The sequence below is a fragment of the Salvelinus sp. IW2-2015 genome, linkage group LG25, assembly GCF_002910315.2.
Source record: "Salvelinus sp. IW2-2015 linkage group LG25, ASM291031v2, whole genome shotgun sequence".
In the NCBI taxonomy this organism is placed as follows: domain Eukaryota; kingdom Metazoa; phylum Chordata; class Actinopteri; order Salmoniformes; family Salmonidae; genus Salvelinus; species Salvelinus sp. IW2-2015.
The window spans coordinates 420,724-435,770 of NC_036865.1; the positions used below are offsets into that span (position 1 = coordinate 420,724).

The 15,047-nt window shown below is 42.3% G+C and overlaps 1 protein-coding gene across 1 annotated transcript in view; it reads right to left on the reverse strand.

Moving 5' to 3' along the window:
• Nucleotides 1–15,047, reverse strand: part of LOC139022965 (cadherin-23-like) — a 251,346-nt gene that overhangs the window by 76,278 nt on the left and 160,021 nt on the right. Inside the window, exons 4-5 of the mRNA XM_070434815.1 lie at nucleotides 6,584–6,778; nucleotides 6,235–6,363 (exon numbers count right to left, since the gene is read on the reverse strand). Of these exons, the coding sequence (XP_070290916.1) occupies nucleotides 6,235–6,363; nucleotides 6,584–6,778 (324 nt within the window). The remainder of the gene's footprint in view (nucleotides 1–6,234; nucleotides 6,364–6,583; nucleotides 6,779–15,047) is intronic.

Consider the following 15,047-nt stretch of genomic DNA (forward strand, 5'->3'; position numbering starts at 1 on the left):
TCACATTTCCACAAACTTCAAAGTATTTCCTTTCAAATGGTATCAAGAATATGCATATCCTTGCTTCAGGGCCTGAGCTACCGGCAGTAAGATTTGGTTATGTCATTTTAGGCGGATCCTTATTAAGCATATGTTTTCGTTCACTAACCGAAGTTAATTGTAAGGATTTTTTTATATTAATAATGTAAAATMTGCCTCCCTAGTGGCGCAGCGGTCTAAGGCACTGCATTGCAGTCTTGCGGCATCAGTACAGCCTGGAGTCCCATAGGGCGTCAGTTGAACGGTGTTTCCTCAGACACATTGGTGCAGCTGGAGGATGCATGATTCGCGAGCCCATTAGGGAGTTGTTTGGGGAGAAAAAGGGCGTAAAAACTACAACAAAAACAATAACATTTAAAATTAAGAATAATAATGTTAAATTAACAGCTGTACAAAAAGACTCATGTGAAGGCCAAATTACAGAGGAGGAACTTCTTGATGCAATTAAAGCCTTTAAGTCCAGGAAAACTCCAAGGCTGGATGGCATACCAGTTGAGGTATATCAATCCTTTTTTGATGTACTCAGAAGACAATTATTAGCATATTTTAACCACTCCTATACAAATGGTAGATTATCATATATTCAACAAGAAGGTATGATTTCAATATTACCGAAAGAGGACCGAGGTGGTAAATATAAAGATCCTGTCACACCTGCTCCCGCTCTCTCTCTCTCCCTCTCTGTCACCATCATTACGCGCATCAGCGCTCATTGGACTCACAAGGACTCCTTCATGTTTTGATTGCCTTCCCTCTATCTGTCTGTTTCCTCTGTTTCATTCCCGTGTCAGCATTATTGTCGTTTCCGTTTCCCCTGTCCAGACGCTGTCCATAGTCTGTTCCTGTCCGTGGTTATTAAATGTTCACTCCCTTTACCTGCTTCTCGTCTCCAGCGTCGACCCTTACACATCCAGTCCATAAAAAAATTGGAGGCCCCTCACACTTCAGTGTTGTGACGCAAAAATTCTATCAAAGTGCATAGCACATAGAAATAAAAAAGTATTGTCGGATATTATTCATCCTAATCAGACAYTTTTTTTTACATGGACGATACATRGGTGAAAATATTAGACAAGTACTGGAAACATAGAACACTATGAAAAATCTGACTAACCAGGCCTGGTATTCATAGCTGACTTTGAAAAGGCTTTTTATAAAGTATGACTGGAATTTACAGTGCATTCGGAAAGTATTCAGGCCTTAACGTTTTCCACATTTTGTTACGTTAAAGCATTATTCCAAAATGGATTTGAAAAAATCCTCATCAATCTACACACAATACCCCATGATGTCAACTCAAAAACATGTTTTTAGAAATGTTTTCAAATATTTTAAAATAAAAACGGAAATATTACATTTACATAAGTATTCAGACCCTTTACTCAGTGCTTTGTTGAAGAACCGTTGGCACAGATTACAGCCTCGAGTCTTCGTGGGTATGACACTTAAGCTTGGCACACCTGTATTTGGGGAGTTTCTCCCAGTCTTCTCTGCAGATTCTCTCAAGCTCTGTCAGGTTGGACAGGGAGCATCGCTGCACAGCTATTTTCAGGTTTTTCTAGAGATGTTAGATCGGGTTCAAGACCGGCCWCTGGCTGGGCCACTCAAGGACATTCAGAGACTTGTCCCGAAGCCATTCCTGCGCTGTCTTGGCTGTGTGCATAGAGTCGTTGTCCTGTTGGAAGGTGAWCCTTCGCCCCAGTCTGAGGTTCTGAGCGCTCTGGAGCAAGTTTTCATCAAGGATCTCTCTYCACTTTGCTCTGTTCGTCTTTCACTCTATCCTGACTATTCTCCCAGTCCCTACCACTGAAAAACATCCCCACAMKATGATGCTGTCACCACGTGCTTCACCGTAGGGATGGTGCCAGTTTTCATCCAGACTTGYCGCTTGGCATTCAGGCCAAATAGTTCAYTCTTGGTTTTATCAGACTAGAGAATCTTGTTTTTCATGGTCAAAGAGTCCTTTATTAACTTCTCTGATCTACGGATCTCGGATACGGGTTTGAATTCGACAACATACGGTGATGGCCACAAAATAGTCATATTACCAACATTCCATGCAAAATTACAAGTGTCTCACATGCTTCAAAAGCCTAGAATCTTGCTAATCGAACTGCGTGTCAGATTTAAAAAAGGATTTACTGCGAAAGAAATACGATGCGATTATCTGAGCACAGAGCCCCATACCAAACTACCTTTTCAACCATGACAGAGGTAACAAAATCACAGATTGCATTGAAATAAATTGTTTACCTTTGAAGATATTGCTCTGTTTTGCAATCCCAAGGGCTCATTGTACACAAATGAATGGCTTTTTGTTCGGTTAAATCCATTTTTATAGCCTAACACGAAACATTTTGTGAACGCTTATCTCGTTGAATTTCGTGTCATTCAATTTTCGATGAAACATTCGATGGTAAACACAGACTAAACCTGACTTTATCCAGTCATGTTGGTTTCCTTGCAATCAACTGTTTTTGTAACCCAACCAACTTGATGGGTCATTTCGCGGGACGTATTGACCCGAAAAAAACGATTGGAAACAACAAGTAACGACCTCATTGTGCACCAGATTTATGACCGCCTGTTTCGTTGACTGACCTGTATTTTAACCCAATGGACCACTGATCGTCTTGAAATCTAGCTGGGTAGATAGCCATATGAGCAGAGGAAAACGGCAACTATGTAATGTTTGTGTTGGAAAGACCAACCCCACTGTACTTAAACTCTGGCGTAAAGATCGTCATTCGCCATTGAAGAATCATACTGGAAGGAACCAAACTCATTACGCACAGCACTGTTTCGGTAACAAGCATTTTCAGATGTTTATAAATCGAACATCATGGCGAATAAGTCAGGGAAAGCTAAATCTAAGACTAGATATACGAATGTAGACAAAATTATAGAGGAAATTGATRGTGAAAGTGAAACATATGCTTTTGGAAGACGACTKAGTTAGCGACCATGACTCAAATGGAAGCATATTTTTMGAACGGAGAGGACATTGTTTTGGACTGGTAAGTTCTTCTCATGCTAATGCCGTTGTTTGAAATTAATAATATAAAATATTATTTGTGACTGTTTTTACATTTTATTTGCAATATATAAAAATGTAATGAAATGTGTAAAGTACACATTGGCTATACTTCCTCCAGCGCATGCTTCCTCAACTCAGTCTACATATTATGGATTAGAGGGAGCATGGTCGAGATGCGTGTGTCTGCCGCCAAGTTGTCCATCCCCAACGTGTGTCCATCCCCCTCTGAAGCTGGTTCATCCAGCTGGACCCCTGCTGTCTCTGGCTCCACACCTCCCGGGCCATCTAGAGGTAAACTGTTCATATTTACTCTTGAGGGCTATATAAATTGATTTGATTTGATAGAGGACTGAGGGTCTTTCAAATATTGAAAGTGTGTAAATAGTTACCCATGTTATTTTGTAAATGTATATATWTTTTTRRTTWWWWTTRCCCCCCCCATTTTRTRCCCTCCATTTTTTGGGGGGTGTGTGTTAGAAGGGGGTGTGTTAGAATACCATTTTGGTATTTTGTATATAGTTATTTGTTTCAAAATGTATACCTTCACCAATTTGGCTACTTGGGTACATTTGGGCTACTTGTGTTGGACACCTGGGTGACTTCATGATAAATGTCATGTAGCACACTCATTTTGGAAGTTATCATTCTGAAACTTTGCACAAGTACTGTTGCCCTCTTATGTTTTTCACTGAAATTGTCCCCATATTCATATCTGAATGTTTGTTTTATCTTGTTTATTTTAAAGATGATGATACAACAATTAAAAAGAAAAAACTTATGGTTTTTTCATTGTATTATCTAAACCAGATCTATTGTGTTATATTCTCCTACATTCAATTCACATTTACACAAACTTCAGAGTGTTTTCTTTCAACTCCCGGGTGGCGCAGTGGTCTAGGGCACTGCATCGCAGTGCTAGCTGCGCCACCAGAGTCTCTGGGTTCGCGCCCAGGCTGGGCTGGGTTCGCGCCCAGGCTCTGTCGCAGCCGGCCGCAACCGGGAGATCTGTGGGGCGATGCACAATTGGCATAGCGTCGTCCGGGTTAGGGAGGGTTTGGCCGGTAGGGAGGGTTTGGCCGGTAGGGATATCCTTGTCTCAGTACGTAAAAAAAAAAAAATTTAATAAAATGTATGCACTCTACTGTAAGTTGCTCTGGATAAGAGCGTCTGCTAAATGACTAAAATGTAAAATGTAAATGGTACCAAGAATATGCATATCCTTGCTCCTGGGCCTGAGCTAGAGGCAGTTAGATTTGGGTATGTCTTCAGGCGGAAATTGAAAGAAGGGGGGGTAGTTATAAGAGTTAAGTCCCTTTTGGAAAACTCCAAGCGAGATGTCATGTGCCTTTTACAGAGGAGTGGCTTCCGTCTGGCCACTCTACCATAAAAGCCTGATTGGTGGAGTGCTGCAGAGATGGTTACCCTTCTGGAAGTTTCTCCCATCTCCACAAAGGAACTCTGGAGCTCTGTCAGAGTGACCATCAGGTTCTTGGTCACCTCCCTGACTAAGGCCTTCTCCCCCGATTGCTCAGTTTGGCAGAGCAACCAGCCTGTGTCATTGTATGCTGATGATACATGTTCACATTTAAATCCACAATTTGGATCATAGAGGATCTAGATACATTMTCTAACCTCTCTGGATTACAAAAAAATCATGATAAGTGTTGGTTCATTAAGAAATGACTGAGTAGTTTACCAATAAAATTGTCTGACAGTGAAGTGGACATACTAGGTACTCATATCCCGAAAGAAATAAATGATATCACTAGCATATTTTAATATAAAGTTAGCAAAAATAGATAAGATCTTGGTACCATGGAAAGGAAAATACCTGTCTATTTGTGAAAAAATCACCCTGATTAACTCTTTAGTCATATCCCAGTTTACCTACTTACTTATGGTCTTGCCTACACCTAAACAACTTGTTTTTTAAATGATATGAGAAAAAAGATTACTTTTTTTTTGAGTGGCAAGCCAGACAAAATTAAACGGGCCTATTTATGTAATTAATATGAATTCGGAGGGCAGAAATTATTAAATATTAAAGCATTAGACCTCTCACTAAAGTCATACAAAAGCTATACCTAAATCGGAACTGGTTCTCTAGCAGATTAGTAAGAATGGCTCACACCGTGTTCAAGAATGGCCTTTTTCCCTTTATTCAYATTACAACTTTTGGTTATTTAAAAATAAAATKATCTCTAATATCGCTATTTTTAAAACAAGCCATAAAAAGTTGGTTGCAAGTTCAATTTAATCCACCAGAAAAGACAGTACACATATTACAACAAATATAATGGTTAAACTCAAATATAGTCATTGATAMGTACTAATTACGCTAATTATTTATACTAATTATTATCAAAGATACTCATTATTTTTGTATAAAAATGTTTTTAACAGTATAATCTTTTAAAATATATCATAAATCGGACTGCTGGAGTTATGTCACTCATGCAGCTAACAAAAATATATGGAAATGTCTGCTCTGTCCAAAAATGGAAAAGGCAAAAGGAAGGGGGAGAAAGTGAGGAACCCCTACATTAAAGACCAAAATTGGCTAAAGAAAATTGTGATAAATAAAAAAGTATACCAGTTTCATTTATGGACCAAAAAATGGACAGATGTGCCATACAGATTGCAAAATAGCTGGTTTTCAAGGCACATGGTTTATGAACTGATAAACAAGATGACGCCTGATTCAAAACTCAGAGACAGAATCATTTGATTATTTATTTTGATACTGTCCATATGTAGCTTGTTTTTGGTCGCAGGAATAACTAAAGAATTGCTACATTTACCTGGAGTTAACTATGCAAATAGCACTGCTGGGTAATCTGAAAAGTCATAGTCAATCAATCAATAACATAATACTCCTAGCAAAAAATATTATCTTTAATTTACAATCTGTAGAAACTATGAGACTAGAAAGTTTCAGAACTTTTGTGAAACATTACAGCCCAGTTGAAAGATATATGGCAACTAGAAATCAAAACTGGATGGTGTTCAGAGACAGGAGGGAGATGAGACAGAGTGTTACTGACCGGCATGGAGGAGTCCTTTGTGTTGGTGCCTTAGGATAGGGCAGGTAAGGAGAAGAGCTGGGGAGGAGATGGACAAGTAGAGAAAGGGGGAAAGAGAGGAGGAGTATTACTGACCAGTGGGGCGTCCTCCTCTATGTTGGTGCTGTAGGGCAGGTTGGTGAAGATGGGGTCCATGTCCTGGACATCAGTGATGGTGATTGCCAAGTTAGACAGACTGGATAGAGGCCGCTTCTTATCCTGGTCCTGATGGAGAGAGCAGATCAAAAACAAGCATGGTCACACCTTGGTCATGTTCACTAGGAAGAAAACAGACTGAAACAGGGAGGGATTACCTGGACTTTCTCCCTTTCATTTTTAAAACATTATGCTACACTGTGCCCTACTGAACACCATCCTGCCTTGTTACGTTATTTTTTTTAAAACTGTGTGTGTAWGCTTATCTGTACTTTGTGTGTTCCCTCACCGTGGCATTGACCGTGAGCTGGTAGGCCGAGGTGGTCTCGTAGTCCAGAGCCCTGGTGACAGTGACCGTACCACGGGCTCCATCGATGGAGAAAAAGSGAGAAGGGGGCTGGAAGGAGAAGAGCACACTTCCCCCTGTGCCTTGGTCTGGGTCTGTGGCATTCACCTGGTACACTGAGGTGCCCACTGGAGTGTTCTGGAACCCAGGGAGAGACAGGCACACAGATTGGCATAAAGTCATAGTTCTGTAGTATGAAGGGTTCTTCAAAAGATGGATGGATGACTCTATGTAGAAACACTGAATTGAGACAGATTACTGTTCTGCAGATTTAATGATGAATTGGCCACATTTGCAGCCAAGCACCAACTCAACTATGTCCTTTTTCTTCTCAACTAATTAACAAGATCTGACCAATGAGAATTAAGCAAAGTAGTAACTGGGGAAATAATGAAATACGATTACCATTCACAACAACTGATTCCTCACATTTTAGAACTACACAGAAGTGTCTTAGAAAATAACAGATCCCAGTATGAAAAAAAAGATAGATGTTATTTAACCTTTATTTAACTAGGCAAGTCAGTTAAGAACAAACTCTTATTTGCTATGACGGCCTACACCAGCCAAACCCGGACGACACTGGGCCAATTGTGAGCCACCCTATGGGACTCCCAATAATGTACAGTTGTGATACAGCCTGGAATTGAACCAGGGTGTCTGTAGTGATGCCTCAAGCACTGAGATGTAATACCTTAGACCGCTGCACCACTCGGGAGCCCCAAAATAATCATTTTTTAAAASTCAACAGTGATCTAATGTCAAGATGAGTCCATGTCTCACACAATTCAGTGTGTAGACCCAAGACTCATTTCCTCAATTCCAAATGATGGGAGAGATCAGCACCATAAGTTAGATGTTGCCAATCTTTCCCATTCATTAGGGGTTGAGAGGGGGGAGCTCCCTTGTCGATGCAAAGGAGATGGTCAGTCTATGGTCAGTGGCTGGAGACTTTGACAATGGTTTCCTCTGACACCGTCTGGTATAGAGGTCCTGGATGGCAAGGAGCTCGGCCACAGCGATGTACTGGGCTGAATGCACTACCCTCTGTAGCACATTGCAGTCAGATACCAAGCAGTTGCCATGCCAAGCGGCGATGCAGCCAGTCAAGATGCTTTCAATGGCGAAGCTGTATAACTTTTTGAGAATCTGAGGGCCCATGATGAATCTGAGGGAGAAGAGGCAATGTCGCGTCCTCTTCATGACTGCATTGGTGTGTGTGGACCATGATAAATCCTTAGTGATGTGGACACTGAGGAAGCTCTCAACCTGCTCCACTACAGCCTCATCGATGTGGATGGGGTTGTCCTCGGCCCTCCATTTCCTATTGTCCATGATCAGCTCRTTTGTCTTGCTGACGTTGAGGCCAGGTCTCTGACCTCCCTGTAGGCTTTATCATCGTCCATACTATTTACTCTCTTGGTAAATAGTATGCTCTACAGCTTATCATGAGGTATTCTAACTCAGGCGAGCAGAACCTTGAGACTTCCTTAATATTAAAGATCGCACACCAACTGTAAAAAGGCACCAGCCCCCTCCCCTGAGTTTCCCTGATGCCACCGTTCTGTCCTGCCGATGTATAGAAAAAAACAGCTCGATTTATATTTACCATGTCCTTGTTCTTTAGATCACGTTGATAGGATAGTCTCAAAAGGAGCTCATCCAGTTTATTCTGCAGTGATTGCACGTTCGCCAATAGAACAGAGTGTAGAGGCGATTTATCCACTCTCCGATGTATTCTCGTCAGGCATGCCGCACGCCAGCCTCTATAGAGCCGTCTCCTCCTTCTTCGAGGGTCGGGGATTTGGGCCTGGTCCAGGATAAGAAATATGTCTTTCGCCTCTGACTCATTAAAGAAGAAGTCCTCGTCCAAATTGAGGTTAGTGATGGCTGTTATGATGTCCAAAATCTCTTTTCCATCARAGGAAATTATGACGGAAACATTATGTACAAAACAAGTTAAGATCAGCGCAAAAAGAATACCCAAAATAGCGCAATTGGTCAGGATCCCATAAAACGGACACTATTACCTTGAGAGCCATTTTTTGCAAATATATCCAAACTCCCAAACACAATAGAAACAAAGAAAGCCACATATACACGCGTAGATACCAAGTGTGTTGGTGTTGTTGTTTTGTGTTTGTTGTGTGTGTGTGTGTGGGGGGGGGGTCGTAAGCCAAATACACCGTAGACACCAAGTGTGTGTGTGTGTGTGTGTTTGTGTTTGTGTGTGTGTGTGTGTGGGGGGGGCGGTAAGCCAAATGTAAAGTGCGACTGGCAGGAAAGTATGGTCTGCTGCACCTCCCACCGAACAAAGGAGAGGGTGTGTGGTGTGTGTGAGTGCTCCTCAGCCCCTATCAGTCGTACTACAGGGGTATGCTGGGAGGCCAAGGGCCATTGCCCAGGGAACACAACAGCATAACACAGGTAATAGAAGCTGACTAGCTCCCCATGTCTACATCACCTGACATCACTCTGCCTATCACTCTATCTTACCCTCCATGTCTCTTTCTCTCAGATTTTCTCTCTTTTTCCTAACACTACACCCTCTCTCCGCTCGCTCTCTCTCTAACTCCTACATCCCTCCCTCCTGTCCTCTTGCAGAAAGACAGGCATGCATCAGCAGGTCTGTCTCACTGGATTAAGGTGCCTGCCACCCAGAGAGAGGGATGGAGAGAGAGAGAGAGAGAGAGAGAAAGAGAGAGAGAGAGAGAGAGAGAGAGAATAAGAATGGTGGCAGTGGAGGGGGGGTGTCATCGGGCATAGAATCCGCAGGGTCAATCAATCATGTGATTTAGTAAAGCCACCCTCCATACAAGGAGAATCATAAAACTCCTTCACAAAGCAAATACAACAACGAATCGCCATATCTTACAGATCCCTTTACACATCAACGGATTTTATAACTAGTCAGATAGCAACATAGACTGCCTCAAGCCTCTTTTTCACCTAGTATTTATCACGTCATTTACTTGCACCTTCACATGTGGGCAGGCATAAGGTCAAGGGCAGGTATTACGTTGCAAAGTTGGGCATGTAAGTGTCCTGGCTTATACCAAAGATTTTTATAACTAACCCAAGATAGACCATTGCCTGTTGTCTCCAATGGGAGCAAATCAATCATAGTGGGCAGAACAAGCAAGAKGGTGGGCACAGCCAAGCACGAGCTCGTGAGATCCTATTGGCGTGTTCTACAGTTATTTGCATATTTCCGTTAGGGAACGGCTACTCTACAAAGTGCGCATTTGCAATAACTCAATGCGCCATTGCACTCCTAAACAACACCATTTTTTGAAARTTTAGTAAAGGGTAAAGTCCACAAAATGCAGTCCACTATGTTTCTTACAGATTATATTTTAGGAAACAACATTTTTTATGGAGATCAAATGTTTCATCGATGAGAAAATGTGCAGAATTTCGGCCAAATTCATCTTGCTCCATCTTTTCCCACTGCCGGCCACTGGGCTTCCTCTCAACCTCTCAACACCATATTTGGCAGTGAGTGGAAACGCCAACCGGATGCTTCATATTTATACAGCCTGTGAAATATCTGACTCATTGTTKTATCTGTGCTTATACTAGTTTTGTCAACAGCAAACACATATCACCGGAGGAACAATGGGCTACAAAGTGGTCCCTGCCAGCTTTGTGTCTGATGACATTCTCGAGAAAGATTTGCTTCCCTTGGAAYATCTGGAGAGTGAATTCCAACAGATCCAACCATATATGTTCGAGCCATTGGCTTCTAGCGACAAAGAAGATTTCATTTCAGAAAACCACCCTTGACCCGCAAAGTGTTTGAACAGTATGTAACGTCAGGGTTGGGGAGTAATGGATTACATGTAATCCGTTACATGTAAGGGATTACAAAAAAAACGTTAACTGTAATCCGTTACGTTTACCAGCAAAAATATTSTAATCAGATTACAGATACTTTTGAAAAACTAGATGATTATTTCGAGGATTACTTTTAWATTCAGAAAGGATGTTTGCGAAAYAAAATCTTTGACACTTCTCTGTTTTCTCAATGACATTCAAATCAGCATTGAAAAAAGGTGCAAGTTTAAATTTGTTCCACCTGAGTGAGTCTGACCACAAGTCAGAGACCACTATGATGACACACCAAATGTGTTTGATGGATCGCGGAAAAAGAGGAATAGGCTTTTGTAGGCTCCAGTCCAAGCTATGTCTTCCAATGGTGTGACTGCTGTCGGCATCCAACGATTATCCAACTTGAATAAATGTTTGGAGGTAAGGATGACAGCAGTGCTTTAGTCTACGGCGATACGGATATCACTTATTATTTATATCTACATAGCGCATTGATGTGAATAAGACTGCTGCTCTCAGATTTAGCTATTTGCGCCTCCCGAGTAGCACAGAYGTCTAAGGCACTGCATCTCAATGCTAAAGGCGTCACTACAGACCCTGGTTCAATTCCAGGCTGTATCACAACCAGCCGTGATTTGGAGTCCCATAGGGCGGCGCACAATTGGCCCATTCTCGTCCGGGTTAGGGTTTGGCCAGGGTAGGCCGTCATTGTAAATACGAATTTGTTCTTAACTGACTTGTCTAGTTAAATAAAAAATACAAATTACAGATTGTGGTTGTTGTGGATGGCTGTTCACAAATCTAAATGTGTATTTGAACCCAATAATGGTTCAATTCAAGAAGTTTAAGCTGCCTGTCAGTCGTTGTTTTTGAAGCCAGTGYACACCCAATGAAAAATGSTCTCTTGCAACAGCTGCACAGTACGGATCCGAGCTTATGGAACACAAGTGGGGCTTGTTTCTTCAGTAGTGCTCTAAGCATGCCATTCCATGAGCACAGCATTTATTTTTCAACTCAAATCAATGAGCCCAATCAGTCTTCCATGACAACAAAATCATAAACAACAGAATATCGCTGGCTAATTTCGTCCTTCGTTTTGGGGTCATGCTCAGGTAAAACAATTTGGTTAATCTATACGTCCATATTTCCAAGTCCTATTCACGAAGATCAAGGGGTATAACATTTATTGGAATGACTGGAACTCTGATAGACTTTAGTTTTTAATGTAAATATATAATTGAATCGTGTTGTTATATGTAGTAGAACGTGATTGGTTAGAAGAAGCCTACACAACCAATCKATAAAGTAAAATGTAACATCCATATATGGCCAGCTATGTAAACTTTAACATTGATTAATCCTGCAATAGATGTCGTTCAATTGATAATACATMTTTATCTTCTTCTAATGCCTCTTAAGTAGAAAGTAATCTAAAAGTAACAGAATGTAATCAGATTACGTTGCTGAGTTTGGGTAATCCAAAAGTTATGTTACTGATTACAATGTTGGACAGGTATCTAGTAACTGTAACAGATTACATTTAGAAAGTAACCTACCCAACCCTGTGTAATGTTATAGCTAGCTAATATTAACTTGCTATATGCATCTCCAGCTGGCACAACACTGAAAGTTCTGACAAAGCCTGTATATAATTGTTAGCTGAAAACACAAACCGGAGCCTTAACCATTTGTTTATGGCGCTTATTTTCCCCAAAAATTTTAAAAGCTGTTGCGAAGCATTTCACTGCCTTCCTGAAGACAAACAATGTATACGAGARGCTTCAGTCAGGTTTTAGACCCAATCATAGCACTGATACTGCACTCGTGAAGGTGGTAAATTATKTTTAGTGGCGTCAGACCAAGTCTCTGCATCTGTCCTCGTGCACCTTGACCTTAGTGCTGCTTTTGATACCATCGATCACCACATTCTTTTGGAGGGACTGGAAACCCAAATTGGTCTACACGGACAAGTTCTGGCCTGGTTTAGATCTTATTTGTCGGAAAGATATCAGTTTGTCTCTGTGGATGGTTTGTCCTCTGACAAATCAARTGTACATTTCGGTGATCCTCAAGGTTACGTTTTAGGTCCACTATTGTTTTCACTATATATTTTACCTCTTGGTGATGTCATTCYGAYACATAATGTTAACTTTTACTGCTATGCGGACGATACACAGCTGTACATTTCGAAGAAATATGGTGAAGCCCCAAAATTGCCCRCCCTGAAGCCTGTGTTACAGACATAAGGAAGTYGATGGTGGCAAATGRTTTACTTTTAAACTCAGACAAAACAGAGATGCTAGTTCTAGATCCCAAGAAACAAAGAGATCTTCTGTTGGATCTGACAATTCATCTTGATGGTTGTACAGTCATCTCAAATAAAACTGTGAAGGACCTCGGCGTTACTCTGGACCCTGATCTCTCTCTTGACAAACATATCAAGAARATTTCAAGGACAGCTTTTTTCCATCTTCGTAACATTGCAAGAATCATAAACGTTCTGTCCAAAAATMATGCAGAAAAATGTATAAATGCTCACCAGTGAGTCGCTTAATACGGAAGTGGTCAGAAGACGCGGATGCTACACTACAGGACTGTTTTGCTAGCACAGACTGGAATATGTTCCGGGATTCATCCAATGGCATTGAAGAATACACCACCTCAGTCATCGGCTTCATCAATAAGTACATCGATGACGACGTCCCCACAGTGACTGTACGCACATATCCTAACCAGAAGCCATGGATTACAGGCAACATCCMCAACGAGCTAAAGGCTAGAGCTGCCGCTTTCAAGGAGCGGGAGAGTAATCCGGACGCTTATATGAAATCCTGCTATGCCCTCCGACGAACCATCAAACAAGCAAAGCATCAACACAGGATTAAGATTGAATCCTACTACATCGGCTCTGACGCTCGTCGGATGTGGCAGGGCTTGAAAACTATTACGGACTACAAAGGGAAACCCAGACGCGAGCTGCCCTGTGACGCGAGCCTACCAGAKGAGCTAAATGCTTTTTATGCTCGCTTCGAGGCAAGCAACACTGAAGCATGCATGAGAGCACCAGCTGTTCTGGATGACTGTGTGATAACGCTCTCGGTAGCCGATGTGAACAAAACCTTTAAACAGGTAAAAATTCACAAAGCCGCTGGGCCAGATTACCAGGACATGTACTCAAAGCATGCACGGACCAACTGTGATGTGTCTTCAATGACATTTTCAACCTCTCCCTGACCGAGTCTGAAATACCTACATGCTTCAAGCAGACCACCACAGTCCCTGTGCCCAAGGAAGTGAAGGTAACCTGCCTAAATGATTACCGCCCCGTGGCACTCATGTCGGTAGCCATAAAGTGCTTTGAAAGCATTCTCCCYGACACCCTAGACCCACTCCAATTCGCATACCACCTCAACAGATCCACAGATGATCAATCTCAATCGCACTCCACACTGCCCTTTCTCACCTGGACAAAAGGAACACCTATGTGAGAATGCTGTTCAGCTACAGCTCAGCGTTCAACACCATAGTGCCCACGAAGCTCATCACTAAGCTAAGGACACTAAGCTGGGACTAAACACCTCCCTCTGTAACTGGATCCTGCACTTCCTGATGGGCCACCTCCAGGTGGTAAGAGAGGCAACAATACGTCTGCCATGCCGATCCTTAACACTGGGGCCCCACAGGGGTGTGTACTTAGTCCCCTCCTGTACTCCCTCTTCACCCACGACTGCGTTGCCGAACACGACTCCAACACCATCATTAAGTTTGCTGACGACACAACAGTGGTAGGCCTGATCACCGACAACAATGAGACAGCCTATAGAGAGGAGGTCAGAGAACTGGCAGTGTGGTGCCTGGACAACAACCTCTCCCTCAATGTGAGCAAGACAAAGGTACTTATCGTGGACTACAGGAAAAGGCAGGCCGAACAGGCCCCCATTAACATTGACGGGGCTGTAGTGGAGAAGGGTCGAGAGTTTCAAGTTCCTTTGTGTCAACATCCCCCTAGGAAGACTGAAAAGATTTGGCATGGGTCCCCAGATCCTGAAAAGTTTCTACAGCTGCACCATCAAGAGCATCCTGCCCGGTTGCATCACCGCCTGGTATGGCAACTGCTCGGCATCTGACTGTAAGGTGCTACAGGGGGTAGTTTGAACGTCCCAGTACATCAGTGGGGGCAAGCTTCCTGCCATCCAGGACCTATATAATAGGCGGTGTCAGAGGAAAGCCCATAAAATTGTCAGTGACTCCAGTCACCCAAGTTATAAAATGTTTTCTCTGCTACCGCACGTCAAGCGATACCGCAACGCCAAGTCTATGACCAAAAGGCTCCTCAACAGCTTCTACACCATTAGACTGCTGAACAAATCATAAAAATCGCCACCTGACAATTTACACTGCTGCTACACGCTGTTTGTTTGTTACCTATGCATAGTCACTTCGCCCCCACCTACATGTACAGATTACCTCAACTAGCCTGTACCCCTGCACACTGACTTGGTACCGGTGACCCCTGTTTATAGCCTCGTTAATGTTATTCTTATTGTGTTACTTTTTTTTATTACTTTTTATTTTA